Genomic DNA, 20,518 nt, shown 5'->3' on the forward strand with positions numbered 1-20,518 from the left:
TCCCGAATCATGGCAATGACAGAACATGGCGGCGCTTGGTGGCGGGTTGCAATCGTTCACGGGGTGTTACGGGCTTCCTGCATTAGTGAACGCGTTCAAGCGTACAGTACTCTCGGCGAAATAAATCTCAGTATGTTTACTTTGAACGTCGTTTGGCAACACCCTTCAGATGACTCCACGCAACATGCGAGGAGCATCATCTCAGCGAGAGCTCTGTACAACATCGCTGTTGCGACAATGCTCTCCGAGCCACTCCCGCAATTTCATGCGAGAATTCTGCTGAAATACAGTGATGACGATGGAGGGCGGGAAATACAGTAAAGGTTGTGGGCGCATATCTAAAGCGTCCAGATGTAGGTGAAGCCGGGAGAGAGTTGCGGCTCTGCAGAGCTTGGCACAGATTGTTGCCGCAGCTCCGTCTCGTCATCATAGATGCCTTGCCTCGACCTTTTGCCTCATCGTCCGACCGACCAACTATCAACACCCTCCGCCGCCCGTCCAACTGGAATCGCCGATATCACTGTGCATGGTCGTGCCCGCGCCATAGCATCAATCTCGGCCTCCGCCATCTTCTTTTGTAGCGCATCGCAGCCATGTCGGGAGTGCTCCTCCGACGGCCGCAAACCATTGCGCGCTCGTCTCGACAGCTCCTCGAGGCTGCTTCATTATCGCGCGCACTAGCTCAAAGACCTGCATCACTTCCTCGGCCTTTATACGCATATGCTCGAAGTCGACAGTATTCAACAGAGAAGGACAAGGATGGCAAACACGTTGAGGGCAAGCCGGGCGCCTCACCCAAGGGCATGGAAGACCTGTACTCACAGCGATCGCCACTGTCTTCAAATCCGCAGCCGCCACCGGGGAAAAAGCCTGAGGAACCAGAAGATGGCAAGTCCAAGTTGACTGCGGCCGAAGAGAAGGCGCTCGAGGACACCTTTGCGCTAGTGAAGAAGGGCATGCCTGCATCTATGGCCGAGGATATCGACAAGGCCCTACAGAAGATCAAGAAAGAGGGTCTGCCAGCAGAGCTGCGCGAGACAATAGCTGAGGTGTCCAAGGAAGGCATGTCCCCTGCACGTGCTGCTAAACTGTGGCGACTCACGACGCACATCGCGAGACAGACAGCGGAGGATGTTGTGAACGAGAAGGACACGGAGCCCAAGCAAAAGACATCAGATGAGCCAGGACCGGCTGGATCGAGTGGGCAGAAAGACGGTGGCAAGAAGAAGGGAAAGCAGGACGGCGAAAGTCCATTCGGCAAAGTCACTGAAGTGAAGCTCGATCTCTCGAATTTCCTCGTCTCTGCATTCGTTGCATACATGCTATACCGACTCGTGATGCCTACCGAGAATAGCAGAGAAATCACGTGGCAGGAGTTCAGGAACACTTTCTTCGACAAGGGCTTGGTTGAAAAGCTGGTCGTCGTCAATGGCAACAGAGTCCGTGTCTATCTTCATCGTGACAGCGTGGCAGCAATGTATCCGGAGTCGCCAGCTGCACAACAAGGGTTCTATTACTACTTCAGCATTGGTTCAGTGGAGGCGTTCGAACGACGAGTCGATGAAGCTCAGAATGAATTGCGGATACCCGGATCAGAGAGGATACCTATCTCCTATCACGAAGAGGGCAGCTGGGCGAACATAATCCTTGGATTTGGACCTACGTTACTGTTCATCGGCGCTATCGCCTACATGTCTCGAAGAGCTGCGTCGGGCGCGGGTGGTGGGCAGGGCGGAATCTTTGGCATGGGTCGCAGTCGAGCCAAGAAATTCAACCACGAGACAGACATCAAGGTCAAGTTTTCCGACGTTGCCGGCATGGACGAGGCCAAGACTGAGATCATGGAGTTTGTTGGTTTCCTCAAAGACCCGGCCAGGTTCCAGAAGCTCGGTGCAAAGATCCCACGTGGTGCTATTCTTTCTGGGCCTCCTGGAACTGGTAAAACGCTCTTAGCAAAGGCTACTGCTGGAGAAAGTGGCGTACCATTCTTCTCCGTGTCCGGCTCTGAATTCGTGGAAATGTTCGTCGGTGTTGGCCCCAGTCGTGTGCGAGATCTTTTTGCCAACGCCCGCAAGAACACACCTTGCATCATCTTTATCGACGAAATTGACGCCATCGGAAAGGCACGTGCCAAGCAGTCTTTCGGCGGTGGCAACGACGAGCGAGAGAGTACACTGAACCAGATTCTGACGGAGATGGACGGATTCAACACGTCAGAACAAGTGGTCGTGCTTGCTGGTACGAACAGAGCGGATGTTCTCGACAAAGCGCTCATGCGTCCCGGACGCTTTGACAGACATATTGCCATCGACAGGCCGACCATGGATGGCCGAAAGCAAATATTCGGGGTGCATCTGAAGAGCATTGTTACCAACGAGGATATCGAGCACCTCAAGGGTCGTCTGGCAGCACTCACTCCGGGCTTTGCGGGTGCTGACATCGCCAACTGTGTCAACGAAGCAGCGCTTGTTGCTGCTCGAGCTGCAGCCGACTCTGTGACTATGCAACACTTCGAGCAGGCCATCGAGCGTGTGATTGGAGGTCTTGAGAAGAAGTCCCTTGTCCTCACTCCCGAGGAGAAGAAGACAGTCGCTTACCACGAAGCTGGCCACGCCATCTGTGGATGGTATTTCCAATGGGCCGACCCTCTTCTCAAGGTTAGCATCATCCCACGTGGCGCCGGTGCCTTGGGATATGCGCAATACTTGCCAGGCGGAGGCAACGATGCTGTTCTCATGAACGTGAAACAACTCATGGATCGTATGGCCATGACACTTGGCGGGAGAGTTAGCGAGGAATTACACTTCGACACCGTGACATCTGGAGCTAGTGACGACTTCAACAAGGTCACGCGAATGGCAACTGCCATGGTGACGAAATGGGGAATGTCAAATCTTGGATACATCTACTATCCCGACAGCGGCGAGACACAAGAAACACAACTTCAGAAGCCCTTCTCCGAGCAGACGGCGCAGAACATTGATGCAGAAGTGAAGCGAATCGTGAACGAAGCCTACAAGCAATGCCGACAACTACTTGAGGAGAAGAAGCACGAGGTCGGCCTCGTGGCGGAGGAGCTTTTGAAAAAGGAAATGATTGACAGAGACGACATGGTTCGTCTACTCGGCAAGCGCCCATGGGCTGACCCCGGGGAGTTCTCCAAGTACTTTTCCGGGAGCGGCGACAACAAACCTCTTGGACCCGCGCCTGGTCAACCTTCTAGCGGGACGCCTGGTGGGATAGGCGATTCGGACGGCGGTAGCTCGCCTCCGCCCCTACCTGGCGCCGGACCTGCACCACCAGCTCCAGCACTGTACCAAGAGCTAGAGGAGGCCAGCAAGAAGTGGTAGAGCAATATAGAACCAAATTTGGGAAAAAGACGTCCTTTTGTACATAGCTGTAAAGAGTAGGAAAGGATGTGAGCTGGCGCAGTGGGGTTTGCATGACTAGGGGGTCGACGTTGATCTATTAGAGGCATGTCTGTGGAGTCGGTGAGCATAAGGTACATGCACTGCTCGACGTTACTGTGCCAAGGGCTGCTGTAGATTAATCATCAGCAATGAACTCCGCTACTACAAATTGAGATCATTCTCCACGTGTTCAGCTGTGTTTTGTTTCAGAGAGGTACATGTTATGCAACTGTTCCTTAGGGCCAAGCTGATGAGCAGAGAGTGTGCAATGTCTTCGGAGATGAATATGCGTTGTGATGATCGAGCGCGTGTAGTGAGGTTCGTTTGATCGCTCGCCTGAAGAGGTTGCGGCGTGATGCTGGTGACAAACTACTGACATGCATGGCTCGAGTAGCTTGGTACATAGGACGTTGTTCATCCTCACAGCTGGCTATGCAGTGTACAAGTGCGGGACGCGGCCGCGACTAGCATCAAGGAGGCAATTTCGCCCTGCACAGGAGCGAAGGTGCTGGGGTGCGCGTGAGAATAAATCTACCGAAGTCTGGAGAGATGAAGCGGCCGGAGCAGTCGCATCCGGGCAGCACGGGGGTCTATTAAGATGCGCCTCTCCATGTTTCCTCATCGCGCGAGGAGCCTGACCAAAGACTCTGCGCTGTTGTCTGCGGCGACTACTGGACCCCTCCTCCCACTGGACCGGCGATAAGACAGCAATGGCGCGATGACAGGGCAAGGTCGGACTCTGCTATGTGCGATCTCCGGCCGATGCAGGCGGGCGACGACGGACGGCCTGGGTCCACGAGGTACGGCAGAGAGAGGCTCTGGAGAGGATACGATGCCAAGCAACACGCGCACGACGCGTCCATGCCCGGTGAGCAAAAGGAGAAGTCGGTGGGCGAGGAGTAGCAGGGAAAAAGAGACAGTAAACAGCGCGTGGGTGGTGGGTGCCTGAGAGCGCGCAGCGGACGTTGTTTGAAAGTCCGCTCCCACTTCGCTCCAGGAGCGGGCGCACTGGCCAGAGGCATCCTGGAAACTTCCCGCACGGCCAGCAGCATGCGCACCTGGGAGCGTGGAAGAATCGGATGCGATCATCGCCCACGCAGCGGTGTTTGTCAGCGACTCGGTGCTGCGCTGGCGGGGGGGAGTGCACATCGCATCGCATCGCCATCATGGACTGCAGCGCAGCGCAGCGCCGCTGGCCATGACGCACTCGCATCCTCCGCACCTCCCATCCTGCAGACACGCACAATCCTCTGCGAAACAGGCACCCCAGCACGCTGTCTCGGTCGTCCGGTCCAGGCCTAGCGTTCCGCCCGCCGGGTCTAAGCTAGGAATCTACTGAGGCAGTAGTCAGTCAGATCAACTCATCGTGGTCGCAACGTCTACAGACACCGCACGAAAAAGCTTCCACGCCGCTGCACCTTACTACTCCGCCCCCTCCCCTCTCTCCATTCCACGACGACACTTCCGCCGCTACCCGGTGGCGCCCTCGTGCGCATAGTGGCATGAACGTCGCTGGAGCCTGGCCATGGAATCAAACAGCAATAACCCTACACCTCTCCCTATGGCTCCCGGAACCCAACTCTACGGCGGCGGCGCCTATGATGGCTCACCCAACATGGCCAACATGACAGCAGGCTCCAATGGTGCGCAATGGTTCCAGGGCGAGAACGATTACGGCGATTTCGACCAAGATGCCAATGGCGAAGATGGTAACGCAGATCACGACGCCGAGGGCGGCGACCAGCGGGACCCCAAGCGAAGAAGGATAGCAAGAGCATGCGACATGTGTCGAAGGAAGAAGATAAAGTGTGACGGGTAAGACTGGCGCGCGTCCCGACACGGTATAGAATACATGCTAACTGCCGCAGGAAAATGCCCAAGTGAGTGAAACATACGCTCGCGGTGCTAGATGCGATTCTTCTAAATTCAGCCAAGGTGAACGTTTTTAGGAGCGGCTGCTAACGCGGCATTGTAGATGCAGCCATTGCGAGAACTACAAAACCGAATGCGTCTTCACTCACGTTGAAAAGAAGCGCGCTCCGCCGAAAGGTGCCAAGTACATCGAAGGGCTAGAGAATCGACTCGGTCGGATGGAAAATCTGTTGCGGCTTTCTGGCCTGTTAGCTGAAGACGACGGTGGTCGGACAGATCTGGGCACACTGGAGAAGAGACTGGCGGAACAGTCAAAGACGTCCAAGAGTAATGTTGCCAGCCCACAGTCAACACATTCGTCGACTCGACAGGCCAGCGGAGCCATTGGCAAGGATACAAACACGCCTCCCCAGAATGAGTCGCTGGACACTACGGCCACAGCGAACACCGCGAGCCCGGCCGCGTACAATGGCAATGGTAATTCTTCCTCTCCGGATCCGGTCAGACGGTCGACGGATGTCGCTCGAAAGGATGCTCAGGATGTTGATGCGCTCGCAGATCAAATGTGTAGTCTCATCACCAACAATGTTGGAGAGACGCGGTACATCGGATCCTCTTCCGGCTTCAGTATATTCAGCCCCAAAGGCATTCAGTGGGTCAACGAGAAGACTGGAGACAACAGCTTTCAAGCTATGATCGCACACGCTTCGGTAGAGGATAAGACCGGCTGGGATCATTGGAAACCGGAAGTGTTCAACGACCTCTTCGAACGACGCATCTTCAAGCCTCTTCCAGGGAAACAAGAATGTTATGCACTACTCAAGGACTATTTCGAAAACTTCAACTGCATGTTCCCACTATTTCACGAGCCCACTTTCATGCACTTGGTCGACAAACACTACTCTCTAGAGCCGTACGACGGATCGGGCTGGTGGGCGAGTCTCAACGTCGCGCTCGCCATTGGACACAGGCTTCGCGTGATGAGCAATGTGGTCGGGCAAGAGGAGGATGAGATAGCTTGGGCATATCTCAAGAATGCTATGGCGGTCATGTCGGAGCTGACACTGCGCAACACAGATCTCCTGTCAGTGCAGGCACTCATTGGCATGGCTCTCTTCCTGCAAGGGACGCCAAACCCGCAACCCAGTTTCTTCTTGGTTGCCGCTGCTATTCGATTGGCCCACTCGATAGGCCTGCACAAGCGTGGATCGGGCTTTAATCTCAATGGAGTCGAGAACGAGCAACGTAAACGTGTCTTCTGGATTGCATACCTATTGGATAAGGATCTCTGCTTGCGATCCGGACGACCGCCAGTGCAAGATGATGACGATATGAATGTGGATCTTCCATCAGAGAAGCCGCCTGATAATGTGGGCAATGTGCCTCTGAAGGATGGAAGCACTATGAACCTGTTCAGGCTGATGTGTCAGTTCGCACAAATACAGTCGCGGGTCTACAAACAACTATACTCGGTGAAAGCTAGTCGGCAAAGCGACGGCGAGTTGCTGAACACTATTGGAGAGCTCGATGCCGCTCTGGAGGAATGGAAAGACGGTATCCCGATCGACTTTAGGCCAGAGCACGAGATCAAAGCTACGCACACCCCGCTTATTCTGCACATTGTGGTACTGCATTTCGCATATTACAACTGCTTGACGACAATACACAGGATGAGCGTACACCACGGATACTGGACCAGTCGGCTGAGTGACTATGCTGTTCAAGGACTGAACGCCAGACCATTGAATCCTCGGGTTTTCATGAGCGCGGCGCTGTGTGTCAATGCAGCCAGAACGAGCATTGGGCTGATTCGATACATTCCACAAGGAGACTACGCTTGTGTTTGGTGAGTGGATCTGGCGGCAGTGCGCTGTATTAACCTACTAATCATTTTCTCTAGGCTTATCCTCTACTATCCAGTATCCTCACTGGTGACGTTGTTCGCCAACATCTTGCAGAATCCACAGGATGCGCGAGCACGTACTGACCTCAAGCTCATGAGCAGTGTGGTTTCCTTCTTGACCATGCTCGAACGGGACGTCTCGGAAGCGAATGGCAATGTGCGGCGCATGCTTTCGGTCTGCGCGGAGTTTGAGCGCATAGCCCGTGTCGCCCTAGACAAAGCCGAACGTGAGATGCGAGGTCGTGGCAAGCGGAAGCAAGCCGAGCGCGAACGCGAAAAGGCCATGAAGGAACGAGTAACCGGCGAGGTTGCCCAGGGTATTGAGGAAGGGAAGACGCTGGAGCAAATCCAAGTCGAGACGCAAGCCTCATATCGAAGGCCCGTTCCGACACCAAGTCTACGAGCTTCAACGGCAAGCCAAGCAGGAAGTAACCCTGCCAACAGTCCTCGCAGTTGGGGCGGTAGTCCTCCAGGCGCCGAACCTCCGAGCAATCGGCGCTCAGCCAGCAATCCGACACCACACTTGGCTCACTCCACGCTCAATGGTCATGGTCAGCATCAGGAACAACATCATCAGCAAAGTAATTACATGCCCTCACAACAACCTCACTCGGCTGGGCCCTACAATCACATCCAATACCCGCAGGACATGAACGGTCTCGAATTTGGTGGACCCAATGGCTCACCACAACAACAATTCTCCACAGCTCCGCCCAACATGGATGGTACTTTCGCGCCTCACCCAGTATTCCCTCATCCAACGTCCGGCCCCGAATTTGGTGCCATGCCTTTTGATCCAAACGGCGGACCCATAGGTGGCCCAGGCGGAATGCCGGGAGCACTGAATGGCACTGGAGCTTTCCAACAACCTTTCGTACCTCAAGACCTCTGGCAGATGCCCATGACACTGGAATGGGACTGGGCCGAGGGTTTGGGCTTAGGATCTTTCACGCCCGGGCCGATGTCTTTTGATCCGGGAGCTGGTGGCTTCGACGGTAATGGGCAACAGCATCAATCACATCTCCATGGCGGCAATGGCGGGCCTCAATGATACTGACCTTTGCACTTGATTGTGAGAACAACTGCCATGAAAGCATATGTCTCTCCGATGAGACAATGTGATTCTACTCGTTGGCTTGGCCTCGCGGAGGTCCACTCGAGACACGAATGAATACCTTCTAGCGGCGACCTTGGGAGAACGAATTTCCATTTTTCATACTTGTCTGGATTGGGCGGAAAAGGTTAATTTGATATCCCAAATCTCTGCTCTGGCGGCGAAGAGCGTACGCATATACGAGGGACTCTCCTTGTACATATCTGGCGGATGTGACGACCTTATGAAGAATCGCGAGGGCTCTTCGTGAAGCCCAGCTTGCGAATGCAGCCGATAGATGTACGACTATAGTCACGGTCTTGTTTCCCCGTTTCAGATCTCAGTATCCAGTTTCTTCTTGTACCACATTGTCTCTGGCACCAGCCACTTGGCCGAGCAGCTGCATGTTGTTCTTACCATTGACTCTGTCACGTCTTGGCAGCTGAGTGATACTCCGAGGCAAGTGCGAGTGGACCCCGCTGATAGTTCCCACCCCACCTCATGCATACTGTAAGAATGACTTACCAACCGCACATTCGACTTGCGACGCGGCTCAGTCGGATTGACCGCGAAATCCTCGAGCGATGCACGCAGGACCGACGAGATGCGAGCGCTTTGAGCCGATCTACTTCCACGCGGCCACCAGACCAACGGCAGTTGCTGGAAGATCGTCATTGAGACACATGGCCATGACGTTGATCGACTCTCTAGTTTTCTCTCGCACACTAGCCCACTGCCGGAAGGGACCACAGCTGTCGTGATGCCTAGTCCATTCGATGCATTTCTAATCACAACCTGAGATCTAGGGCATCCAGTACAAGTATTCCTCGTGCTTTCCTTCTCAACTATTTCCTTATTTTCTACCACTATCGGGAATTGCTCTTCCTGCCAATCACATTCTAAACTTACTACAGCCGGGACGCCATGTCACCTCCACGATTCGACTCCGACGATGTCGATGTCTCGCCCTTGGGTAAGCCATTGAACTTCGAGTTCAGCGGCAAGACGGCCCCCAACCGATTCCTCAAAGGCGCCATGACAGAGCGCCTGTCATCGTGGGACGCAAAGACATTGGAGAACAGAGGTGTTCCCAGCAAGAACTTGGTCAATGTATACAAGAGATGGGGCGAGGGTCAGCTGGGGTTGATCCTTAGTGGAAACATAATGTTCGAATACGACCATCTCGAGGTGAGACATGGAACACTTGCTATGTGACAGCATCATGCGGCTGGATCATCAGCTGATTGAGTATCACCAGGCTCGCGGCAACCCCATCATTCCTAGAGGCGCACCATACGAGGGTGAACGATTCGAGCGTTTTGCAGCCATGGCAACAGAGGGAAAGCGTCATGGCAGCCTTATGGTTGGACAAATCTCGCATCCTGGTCGCCAAGTGTCAGAGGACATCCAGCCACATCCAATCTCTGCTAGTGATGTTCAACTGAAAGGTAAGATGCCCAGTGTGCTCAATAGGTCGCTTGTACAACTCGCCGACTAGACGCTGCTGGCAAGTGAACGCTAGCTAACAATTTGCAGGCGACATCATGGGCATGAAGTTCGCACAGCCAAGGGCCGCTACTGATGAGGACATCAAGAACATCATCGAGGGATTCTCACATCAAGCCGAGTACTTGGAGAAAGCGGGCTGGGACGGAGTACAACTGCATGGCGCCCATGGCTATCTGCTTGCTCAGTTCCTGAGCCCGACCACGAACCAACGCACTGATAAGTATGGTGGTTCACTAGAGAACCGTGCTCGCTTGATCCTCGAGATCGCCCAAGAAATCCGCAAACGAACCAAGCCAGATTTCATCCTCGGCATCAAGCTCAACTCGGTTGAGTTTCAAGACAAGGGGTTCACTCCAGAAGAAGCGAAGGAAATCTCCTCATTGCTTGAGCAGAACAAATTCGACTTCATTGAGCTCTCAGGCGGTACCTACGAGAAGCTTGCATTCAATTCATCTCACCAGCGCGAGAGCACGAAGAAGAGGGAAAGCTTCTTCCTCGAGTTCGCCGAACAGATTGTGCCAGCGCTGTCCAAGACCAAGACATATGTCACCGGAGGCTTCAAGACTGCCGGTGCAATGGTACACGCCCTAGAAACTGTCGATGGCGTTGGCCTTGCACGCCCTGTTTGCCAGGAACCACGTCTTACCAAGGATATCCTCGCGGGTGAAGTGAAGGGCGCCATTCTTCAGAAGATTGATCAGGAAAACTTCGGCATCACAAACGTTGCGGCTGGCACGCAAATTCGACAAATTGGCAAGGATCAGGAGCCGATTGATCTCTCGGATGAGAAGAACGTTGAGGCTTTCCAGAAGGACATGTCAACTTGGGGCCAGGCTCTTGCTGAAGATAGCGAGAAGGCTAAATATGGATACATCGATATTACCAGCGCGGTACCTACGCCGTATGCTGGCGCTTAGATTTTGTCCGCAACACCATAGAAGACTACATTAGATGATACCGATCGATACTAGGCAGTTCACTGCATTTGACTTGCCATGGCACCCGAGCGCATCGCATGCTCCAGATCAACGACTGTCTCTCTGCTCATCAGTTTAGCCCCGGTCGGAATGTCGACTTGACAGGTCAACGGAGATGCAAAGCTCTTGTACTAAATGTGGAGCGGAAGAACTCAAAGTAATACATGACTCCGGATTTTTGAAGCATGGCTGACTCGAAGCATGCCTACTCCAGGGACCACTGTGTTAACCAAATTTCCAGAGAAACACGCGCAAAGCTGTTGGACATAATCGTAGAGAATTCGCAACATATTGCTTCTGCCTTCTCGAACAAGGTCTATTACGGTCCTTAGCGACCCCTAGCAGCACTTGTCTAGATTATAGTCCTAGAGAGAAAGATGTGATAAGCCATTAGACATAGCCGTAAGAGTGCAAGTAGTAAACGGTTTCGGGATTTAAGAGGCAAGTCCAATCTGACCCTTATTCTCCCAAAGGGCCATTGTGTCGACCAGAAATTAGGGAAACAAGCGCCAAACCTTTAAACATAGTCATGTACAGAACCAATTAGTATTGAAGTTTGGGCATACGTTGCTCTGTATCTTTCTGCTTGAAATGTTGGTCGTCTCGAGGATGCATCACGAATTCACACTTCTCCGTGGAAAGTCACAGACAACACATGGTGCCCACGGTGATGTAGCTCTTCTGGTCAACATCCTTTGGCACCAGTGTAGAGGCTTCGTCAGTCGACTTCTGATAGAAGGGATTCAAATGGCTCATTAAGCTTCGATATGCTCTTGTACTCAGGGGTGTTATGGCATTCGTTGGGATTTGGGTAGAACAGCCCGAGGCCAGATTGAACAGACTGGACATGGCTTCAGAGTTTGGCACAAGAGCCGCACAACGTGTTAGTCGTTGCCTGACACTTTGGGCACTTGATGGGCTTCCACTCGTGCACCACCCCAATGTGTTGGTACAGCGAGCTTGCCAATGGATAGTTGCTTGGACATTTGGCGCATTGAAAGGGTGTCTCTCCCTGATTTTTCGGTCCTTGACATTTCAGTATATGCATGTGACTTAGACTGAGGTATCATTCAGCTTGAGCCTCTTCCTCTCTCCATCCAAGTCTCCTTCGTCCTCAGCCTTGCGTTTACTCTCCAAGCTTTCCTTCTTCAGCTTCGCCTCACTCTGCAGCTTATCCAAGAATCCTTGCGCCTTAGAACGGTCGTGTGTTTCTTCCTTCGCTCCACTAGCGATAGCAGTGGTCTTCTCATGTTGGGCACGGGTTCTGGGCTCGGTAGCAGATCGCTTGTACACCTTGCCTGCCTTTCCTACGGTCTGCCCATCCCCACGGAAGGTCCTGCTGTTGCTGGTTTCCTTCCTCACTTGACCATCTTCATCGTCTTCAGATGACGAGGCGCTCTCCGCGTACAGACTATCATCACTAGCCTCTGATCTTGCCTGCCGGCCTCGCTTGACCTGTTCGTCCTAACGCGGTGATCAGTCGCAATGGGAAGAGATTTTGACTTCAATTTACTCACCAGTTCTGCGCTTTTTGCGCGAATCTGATCCATGGTGCCAAATTTGGGCTGACTGGCCTTGGAGTTCTGTTTGCTGCTTTTGCGAGCATTGGGTGCCATCTTGCGTGGAACGTCTTAGACGTTAGGCGAGTTTTTGTGGTAGTGGTTGGTATTGTAGTAAGACGTGGTGGCGTGTTCGATGTTGGAAGTGAACAGGACTGGCATCGAATGCTAGATGGAAATATTCGCGCTCTCTTGGCGCGCATGTGAGGTGAAGACAAAGTAAACACTAATCTGGGCTTCTTCCAGATTCGCGCCCACATCACTTGAAAGCTCTCTGCCATTACAGTTGACATCGCTACCCTCACTAGTAGGATGCCACGTAACTGAAAAACCACTGTATTGATCCGACTCAGGTTGGCAGGCAGGGCTCGAACCGGACGAGGAGGATCTGGAGGCGGAAAACGGCTTGTCAATTGAACAAAGTAGATCTTCGAGTGAGGAGGCGGGAGTCCGAGATATGCATGGGCGTCCGCGGTGATGGTAGGCATGCAGGAAAATTTCGACGCTAAAGGAATAAGCCAGCGAATTCAATATTTCTCGTGCCATAGTCCATGATCGTATACGGTAACTAGAACAAGGCGTTCACTTGCCTTGGGACGAGGAAGAGGGCTAAAGTGAACCATGCTTGGGCGAGGCTGCCACCAAGGAGATCGCCGCCGCTTTCGACTTCGGACAGAGGAGTTTTGGCTATCCGAGGTGTACGCTGATTTTAAGGGGCCCGATCTAACGTGTAAGACGTTACACACCTCTGGGAAGGGCTGCGATAGTGAACGCTTGATGGTGAAGATCAGTGAGGACGGTGGGTGATGACTGTTCTTTGAGTGAGACAATTTTTGTGTAAGCACACCGCCGAGCCTGAGGACATATGGAGCATATCGGCGATTGTGGAACGCAAGTCCAGAGAATGTTCTTATCCAGCTTCCGAGCAGGAACAAGAGGAGGCAGAGCGTGCTGGAACTTCGAGTACAGAAGTCGGTTGTCTTGGCAATAGACCGGGTGGGCGGGTTGATACGCCTAATAACTGTTTTGCGGTACTCCCAAAACATTATCACGCCTTCTCCGTCTTTGGCCGCACTTCTCCTCCCCGTCCTTGCTCTCCGACACATTGTCACTCTTTCCTCTCTCCTCATGAGGCTGCTGGGCTCACAATCCCGCGCACTGCTGTTCCAACGTGCCCTGAAACCCTCATTCGGCCGCCCGTTCAGCGATCGCCCTTTCCAGCCCGAGGATCGCGTGCTGCTTCGCAACAAGAATGACCGAACTGCTCCGCCCATTTTGACGCGTCCCTTGCGACCTGGGAGACGCGTCGAGTCGCACCGAGGTGTGGTCTTGCATGACGATATCATCGGCCGCCAGGTGAGAGATGTCGTCCAGGCTCAGACGCCGCGAAGCTCTCGTGGCAATGTCGGAGCCCAGTACCGCCTACACCACGTAACACTGGACGACTATTGCCGCCTCACTAGGCGACTCGTCACGCCCATCTACCCTGCTGATGCCACTTTGATTGTCAGTCTGCTGGATCTGCACTCACCGCACGAAGATGAGCGCATTGAGATCCTCGAAGCCGGTACTGGCCACGGTGCGCTGACAATGCACTTGAGCCGTGCCATTCGCGGTACTGGAAATGCCTGCCTCCATACCATCGAAGTCTCGCCGAAATTCTCAGCCCACGCCCAGGAGGTGGTCAAGGGCTTTCGAGGCGGCATCTATGCTGAGAACGTGGACTTCCACGTAGGCGACGTTAGCGAATGGGTGCGCAAAGAGCAAGAATCGCGCCAGAGCGGTGGCGACCCTTTCCTTTCGCATGCCTTCCTGGACTTGCCCAACGCAGACTCTCATCTTCAAACCATCGCTGATGCAATCAAGACCGATGGATCACTCATCGTCTTCAACCCAAGTATCACGCAGATCATACAATGCGCCACAAAGGTCAAAGAGGACGTTATTCAGCTCGATCTCGATACTGTAATTGAGCTCGGCTTGAATGGAAGCAGTGGAGGACGCGAATGGGACGTGCGGTTCGTGCGTCCTCGCGCCATGTTAAGAAAGGACCACGAGCAAGACTTACACGAAGCTCAGCCTTCCGATGAGGTCTCGGCTGGGGTCGTCGACGAGGATCCGGACGTATCGACGAGCACATCCGTCGAAGATGCTACAGACATGCACAAGTGGTCTCTCGTATGCAGACCGAAGGTAGGTGACCGCATTACAGGCGGAGGTTTTCTCGGTGTCTGGCGAAAGCACCGCGATATGCGAAACCTGTAGCAAAGTCGTGGATGGAAGTGAATGGTCACCTGCCGCTCTCGTTAGTTTGTAGTGACACTGCAGTAAGACATTCACTTCCGCAACAAGTTCTCCTCTCCCATAACTTGAACCTCAATCCGCGGCATTAACATTCAGCATCACAGAGAGACACCTTTCGCGGAAGCAGTGTTCGATGGCTGCCACAAAATCAAGGAAACGTCGAGACGCTGGGAAGATGGCGGACTCGAGGACCGCCTCGCCAGCAACAACATCCACCTCGAACCCGAAGCAGCGCTACAAGCTTCGCTCAGCATCACGTCTGGCTGTACAAGCACCTACAGGCGTTCTCGATATTCCCGCCGAATTGCGCAATCATGTCTATGACATGTGTCTCGAAACCTACCAGAGCATCAAGCTACACCCAAACCAACGAGTCACATCAGACTGTCCTCTAGTTCGTGTCAACAAACAGCTTCGCGACGAGTTCATGAGCAGAGCTGCCCACAAAGCCCCCATTGTTGAAACACTAGTCAAGGTGTTCAACTTTGCCCACGTTATCACTTTTCTCAATCGCCTCAACGACAAAGCGATCCAAGCGTTCGAGCGTCCCCAAAATGGCCCGAGCTTGAGAAGCTTTGTCATCCGCCTTCAGGTCAGCACAAAGAACGATGAAGGATTCGAGATTGAGGCGGATACGGATGAGCTGCGTCGCTGGTTGAAGCGATTCGAGAAACTCAGCAAGAAGGGCTCCAAGATTGACTTTACGTACGTCAAATTGATTAACGAGTGGGTGAACTTTGGGGCGCGGAAGCAGTTGTTCATCAGAATGGGGTTGCGCAGCGTCTGGGCATGGGCAGGAAGATGGCAGGGGCTTGCTCCTCCACTGGCGGGTCCGATGGTACGCGAGGGAGGGAAGATATACGAGGCTTTGGACTGAAGAACTGAACTGGCGCTTGGCGGGAGGGTGTTTGGAATCGAATTGGAGGGTAGTGGATGGTGTCACAAGTAAAACAGGCATGGCGCTGAGCAGGATCGTCCCCAATGGACATGGCATGAGCTCATCGCTTTGGCGCGCGCTCTTACATGAGGTTAAGGGGTTTCAAGCCGCCATCGAGGCGACATTTCATGTTTCTTGATGGTCTATCACGGCGTCGTTGTAAGTACTGAGCTCTCGCCGCACGGCCAACGTAGAGAACATAGATCTGCTCATCAGTCCAGGTCGGCCGCCACAACGTCTACCTTGTTGCACGCTCATAGAGCTGTCTCTGCTCCTTTGGTTGGCCAATCACATTAATTCGATGCAGAAGCTTGCCTAAGATCGAATTACCTTCAGGCGCCGACTCTGCAACGACAAATCCAAACTCAGGACACACAGGAGCTTTTGCCCCGACCTGGCCTTTGTCGCTCTGGAATCTGGTTCCAAATACCGCTACTGTGCATGATTATGGGTTGTGTCGAATCTAAATCGATGTCTCAGAAACGGTTCACTGTTGTGTTCTGCGTAAGACCATGCTACAAGGGTTGGCGCTCGTTTCTCTAGACACACGGACGAATCAAAGGCATCTGAGGTGGGTACGGGTCAGGTCAGACTTAACTCGGGGACTCAGAAATTGTTTGCTGCTTGGGTTCTTCCGACTATGTCCCAAAGCTTGGCACTTGTTTCTCTGGGTTTACGGTCGACACAGTGGCACCTGGGGTGAATAAGAGCCAGGTTAGACTTAATTCCAGGATTCAGAAATTGTTTACTACCTGGACTCTCATGGCTATGTCCAAAGGCTTGGCTTTTATTTCTCTATGCTTGTGAACCATTCAGTGCTACCAGGGGTTAACAAGGTTGGTGCTGAATCTTGTTCAAAATTTTGGAAACGATGAGGTGCTGACTCTACACTGTAATGTAACACTCCAGTCCGCTCTCACGATCTAGGCCGGGTGCTTTACGAGACAATTTTCATGTCGCTGAACCAATTCGCAGTGTGGTGGCGACACCAGTTGTGGCGGATGCAGCAGGACACACACCTCACTCTCTGCTGTCCGCTCTGAGATACCCAAGATCACGTTAGAGACTCGCAAGACACACTCTGAATCTTCGAGCCAGCAAACCCCTCGAAGACAGATTAGGCCCAACGATAACACAAAAGCCGTATATTCCGCTCCGTTCAGCGCAAAAAAGTGGGAAAAGACTCATATACGGCCATGAGCAACAGCGCCATCAAATCCATGGCACCGGCTGCCCGGGTATTCCTACCAGCCAACTCGCACGACCTGAGGCGCGGGGCTATACGGGACATTTCATATGTCGATGAACCACTTCCCGCCGTAGCGACACCAGCTGTCGCACTTGCTGCGGGACACGGACGTGACTTCTCAACACTGGAGTCACTCAAAACTACGTTGGAGACCAGCAGCTCACCTTGTACAATCTCCGGGCGCGAAAGCCACTGGAAGACAAATTGGGCCCGAGAATTGCACATGAGCCGTTTTTTCCACTACGCCAAGCACATCTGAAGGTTGCGACAGATGCATGTCTCGCTGCGAGCCGGGTGAATTTGACGAAGATAAGCGTGCGCCAGAAGGCAAAGAGAGAAATGAACTCGTCACATTTTGAGAAGTATCGGTCGGTGCAGGTGGACTCTGCATTTGCCTCAGCAGACATTGAGCCATCGGGGTTGTGCATCATTGCGAGAGCGTACCGACAATTGAAACAATGCAGCTGCTCGACGTGTGAGCCATGTGCAAGAAATTGGCGGTCGGTTCTCTGGATCTCTAGCTGATACAATGGCACCTGGGGTGAATAAGGATCAGACAGGGCTTGTCTCGAAATTCCAGAAAATGTTCGCTGTTAGTCAGACTCTCACAGCCATTTGACAAGGCTTAGCGCATCTCTTCATGCGACCATGACCCAGAAAGTGCCACTAGGGGTCGCTGAGGGTTGTAATGAACCTCATTCGAATTCTCAGAGGCAATGTATTGCGAATTCTCCACGAGCATGCGCGAGACTCGAGCCATAGCGAACGTCTGGTCTCGGCATCGGCCGGCATCGGCGTCGGGATCAGATGTAAGCCGATATGGGATCATTGCTGTTGGAATCATCTGACGCAAATGTGCCTTTGTCTTACAATGCTACCATCTGATCCTTCGTGACATGTCCGCTATCGCCCGGGCATGCACTCGTAAAACGCGGCTCTCCGCGTGGACTTGTTCATGCTTCGCCATTTCTCCCGTACCGGAACTGTCTGGTTTGCCGTCAGTACCACTCCAAAGCGATCGCAGGAAACGACGCCCTTGCTCTGGAGACATCGAGCCTTCGTAACTCATGAGGTCGACTGTGGACAAGATCGTGCCGAGAAGATCCGAATGAGGCAGGACTACTTTACGCAGGGCAATTGCGAGGAGCGTCTCTGTCTCCGCCAGGTCAAAGCATCCTCTGCCCCTCAGCCTAGCGAAGCGGCGGAGTAGCGCCGCAGAGGACTGTCTGAGACATGTCATTAGCACGCCTACTTAACCTTCCGACGGAAATTCGAGCACTCATATTCGAACATGTGGTTACCGAAGACCAGCTGGTCACTTTCCGCCTCGAGCCTTTCCAGGAGGACTACTACACCTCTGCCACGCAACCGGCCTTGACTCGCGTGAGCCGACAGATACGTTTCGAATCTTTGCCGTTTTGGTATGAGTGCAACAACTTTGTCCTCCACACAGAAGGCCGCAAAGCCGATGATGGCAGGAAATGGCTGCTCTGCAATGCGCATCACCTGGATTGTGTCAAGCGCTTCTCTTTCTGGATCCGATATGTCCCTCTAGTCAATCAGCGCGCTTCATCGCAGGGTGCCATTAGTGTCTCCATATATCGACAAACAAAACACGCTTGCTGGCTTATAGACCCCCACTGGCTCTGGATCACAGTCGTTCGAAAGCCTGTTGAGCTTGCGGGTGATGCGAAGTTCCTCATGGAGAAATTGGCAAGCATTGCACCTGCGTTATCGAACGACGACGCCTTACCTGACGATTACTTTGGGGCGATGAGAGATCTACGACTTTACTATGTTCAGGAGAAAACGTCTTGAGCGTAATCAAAGCTGCCAGCACGTACTCGCTCCGCTGTATAGACCTCATCTCCGGAACTGCAAGCCTAAGCCATAGAGATCGAGTCAAGATCGAACTTGGACGTGTCTATTTTCGAGCAGTGGATGTCGTTGTATGAGCATTAAACAGCTAAAATCGTTACCAGTAGGTGGTGGCCTCTCAGACGACTCTGCAGTATTCTTCTTGCAAACTCACGAAGCCGTCGTTGGACTATGGTCTCAGGAGGGGTTTCACGATACATCTCTGCCCGTTTCCAAGCCCATCAGCAGATAAAGCTTGACTATCTCGGAGGAACAGGTGCTTTTCGGTCGCAATTTCAGGGCGGTGGACTAGCAAACCATCTAGTGAACCAGCGCACTGCTTGTTCCTCTGCCTTCTTCCCCTGAGCTGCTTCGTGCTTGTCTTCTTCATCTGCGCGGACCTGCCCTTCGTCAGTTGTCTTCGGCGAGGAGAGTACTGTGTCGGACATACAGCGAAACCATGATGCACGCCATCATACATCACAAACTCATGCTCGATGCCTTGCGGTTTCTGCTTGGCAGTCTTCGCCTCCAGGATCTCCTTGGTCTGCTTCGCCTGCTCAGGCGACATTTGCGGATCCTCAAGCTCCGCTGCCGCGCACGAGTAAGGCAACTCGACCCCCTCGATATCGTCGGGATATTTCAGAAAAGATGGATGAGCCACGAAACCGCAAACTGTTAGTCTGCCGCCATCGTTGGCTTTGATCTCATTCTTGCAAAGCTGGGTGACGAAATGTCCGCCCCAGCAGAAGCCAGCAGTTCCAATGGGAAGATCTTTGCCTTCATTCTGCTTCACAGCTCTGACAAAGTCCCATACTCGTGGTCCTGCCACTGCGGGTCGATTGTACAGCAGGAAGGGAATGAAGTGGCGAGCGAGATACGCCGCATGTCCGAGTTTATAGATCTGGTTCCAGAGGCCTGTTGCAGACATCGCCTTCATACTGATCATCATATCATGAGGGATGTTCACGCCTTGTGTTTACTCGTCAGCAACAATCCCTGTTCGTAGCATTTTCACTTTCTACCTTGCATGAATTCAGGTAAATACACCGTAAATCCATTCTTGGCGTAATCGTCGGCGAGGATGCGATTGTTGGGCAGTGTCCATCCGAAAGCATCTGGAATGATGATTATGATGCCCTTTGGTGGACTTTGGGGAGCATCGGCTATGTAGCAGTCGAGACCGTGTAGGGTTTCGATTCTTCCGGTCGGAGTTCCTGTGTGCAGACTGCCAGTGGCGCAACACTGCTTCAAAGCCATTGTCGCGATCTGTGGACAGCTGTGATAAGATCAGGCGGAAGTTTACAGTATTTGAGTTGGAAAAGGGCGATTTACAAGGCTCAAGGCTTCCTGGTATACGTACGACTTGTAAATGCCTCGAATGCCCCGCTGTTCCGTAGTCGCAAGTGAGATGTACGTCAAGCAGCGGGATCCACATTGAAAAGCCGGTTAAGTCCGAACTTGAACTCTGCTGTGGTGCTCGCCATTCGAGTCAAAACTTGAATACATTTCACGGTATTTGCGATCGGGCCATAGTTCCTCCACCTCTGCCGCATTTCCTTGCGCCCGCATCACGATACACTGCACCTAAGCTAGCGTGGACTGGCGAGCACGAACCATGGTGAATACCACTCGCAGCGACCCTGCATTGACTCAGCTTGATAACATCCGAAGGTACACGCCGATTCGTCCAATTTTGTGGCAGGAGTGAGCAAGACACAGGCATACGATCAGGTGCTCGACCAGGCAAGAGCTCTCTTCGCTGATCAACGTAATTGGGTCAGTCTTCCTGTATATCTTTGGCGGCATCGCACTTGCTGACCCATGCAGGTGTGGTATGAATTCCGA

General features: G+C 53.1%; 8 protein-coding genes across 8 annotated transcripts; 6 read left to right on the forward strand and 2 right to left on the reverse strand.

Moving 5' to 3' along the window:
- Nucleotides 1-593: 593 nt before the first annotated feature.
- Nucleotides 594-3,350, forward strand: CKM354_000356500 (uncharacterized protein; the record flags this gene model as incomplete). Its single annotated transcript, XM_044798767.1, has 1 exon — nucleotides 594-3,350. The coding sequence occupies one exon, from the start codon at nucleotides 594-596 to the stop codon at nucleotides 3,348-3,350; it is 2,757 nt and encodes a 918-aa protein (XP_044654702.1).
- A 1,585-nt stretch (nucleotides 3,351-4,935) lies between these two features.
- Nucleotides 4,936-8,236, forward strand: CKM354_000356600 (uncharacterized protein; the record flags this gene model as incomplete). The annotated part of the gene is made up of 4 exons (XM_044798768.1): nucleotides 4,936-5,225; nucleotides 5,279-5,290; nucleotides 5,386-7,128; nucleotides 7,183-8,236. The coding sequence occupies 4 exons, from the start codon at nucleotides 4,936-4,938 to the stop codon at nucleotides 8,234-8,236; spliced, it is 3,099 nt and encodes a 1,032-aa protein (XP_044654703.1).
- A 966-nt stretch (nucleotides 8,237-9,202) lies between these two features.
- CKM354_000356700 (uncharacterized protein) lies at nucleotides 9,203-10,704 on the forward strand (the record flags this gene model as incomplete). Its single annotated transcript, XM_044798769.1, has 3 exons — nucleotides 9,203-9,466; nucleotides 9,537-9,726; nucleotides 9,815-10,704. 3 exons carry the CDS (start codon nucleotides 9,203-9,205, stop codon nucleotides 10,702-10,704), a joined length of 1,344 nt encoding a protein of 447 aa, XP_044654704.1.
- Nucleotides 10,705-11,817: 1,113 nt separating this feature from the next.
- On the reverse strand, nucleotides 11,818-12,380 carry CKM354_000356800 (uncharacterized protein; the record flags this gene model as incomplete). The annotated part of the gene is made up of 2 exons (XM_044798770.1): nucleotides 11,818-12,228; nucleotides 12,282-12,380. 2 exons carry the CDS (start codon nucleotides 12,378-12,380, stop codon nucleotides 11,818-11,820), a joined length of 510 nt encoding a protein of 169 aa, XP_044654705.1.
- A 1,071-nt stretch (nucleotides 12,381-13,451) lies between these two features.
- On the forward strand, nucleotides 13,452-14,588 carry CKM354_000356900 (uncharacterized protein; the record flags this gene model as incomplete). The annotated part of the gene is made up of 1 exon (XM_044798771.1): nucleotides 13,452-14,588. One exon carries the CDS (start codon nucleotides 13,452-13,454, stop codon nucleotides 14,586-14,588), a length of 1,137 nt encoding a protein of 378 aa, XP_044654706.1.
- Nucleotides 14,589-14,760: 172 nt separating this feature from the next.
- Nucleotides 14,761-15,504, forward strand: CKM354_000357000 (uncharacterized protein; the record flags this gene model as incomplete). Its single annotated transcript, XM_044798772.1, has 1 exon — nucleotides 14,761-15,504. The coding sequence occupies one exon, from the start codon at nucleotides 14,761-14,763 to the stop codon at nucleotides 15,502-15,504; it is 744 nt and encodes a 247-aa protein (XP_044654707.1).
- A 2,542-nt stretch (nucleotides 15,505-18,046) lies between these two features.
- On the forward strand, nucleotides 18,047-18,631 carry CKM354_000357100 (uncharacterized protein; the record flags this gene model as incomplete). Its single annotated transcript, XM_044798773.1, has 1 exon — nucleotides 18,047-18,631. The coding sequence occupies one exon, from the start codon at nucleotides 18,047-18,049 to the stop codon at nucleotides 18,629-18,631; it is 585 nt and encodes a 194-aa protein (XP_044654708.1).
- A 335-nt stretch (nucleotides 18,632-18,966) lies between these two features.
- CKM354_000357200 (uncharacterized protein) lies at nucleotides 18,967-19,930 on the reverse strand (the record flags this gene model as incomplete). Its single annotated transcript, XM_044798774.1, has 3 exons — nucleotides 18,967-19,071; nucleotides 19,122-19,642; nucleotides 19,696-19,930. 3 exons carry the CDS (start codon nucleotides 19,928-19,930, stop codon nucleotides 18,967-18,969), a joined length of 861 nt encoding a protein of 286 aa, XP_044654709.1.
- Between the last annotated feature and the right edge of the window lie 588 nt (nucleotides 19,931-20,518).

This window comes from Cercospora kikuchii (genome assembly GCF_019650295.1).
Source record: "Cercospora kikuchii DNA, contig_00002, whole genome shotgun sequence".
NCBI lineage: Eukaryota > Fungi > Ascomycota > Dothideomycetes > Mycosphaerellales > Mycosphaerellaceae > Cercospora > Cercospora kikuchii.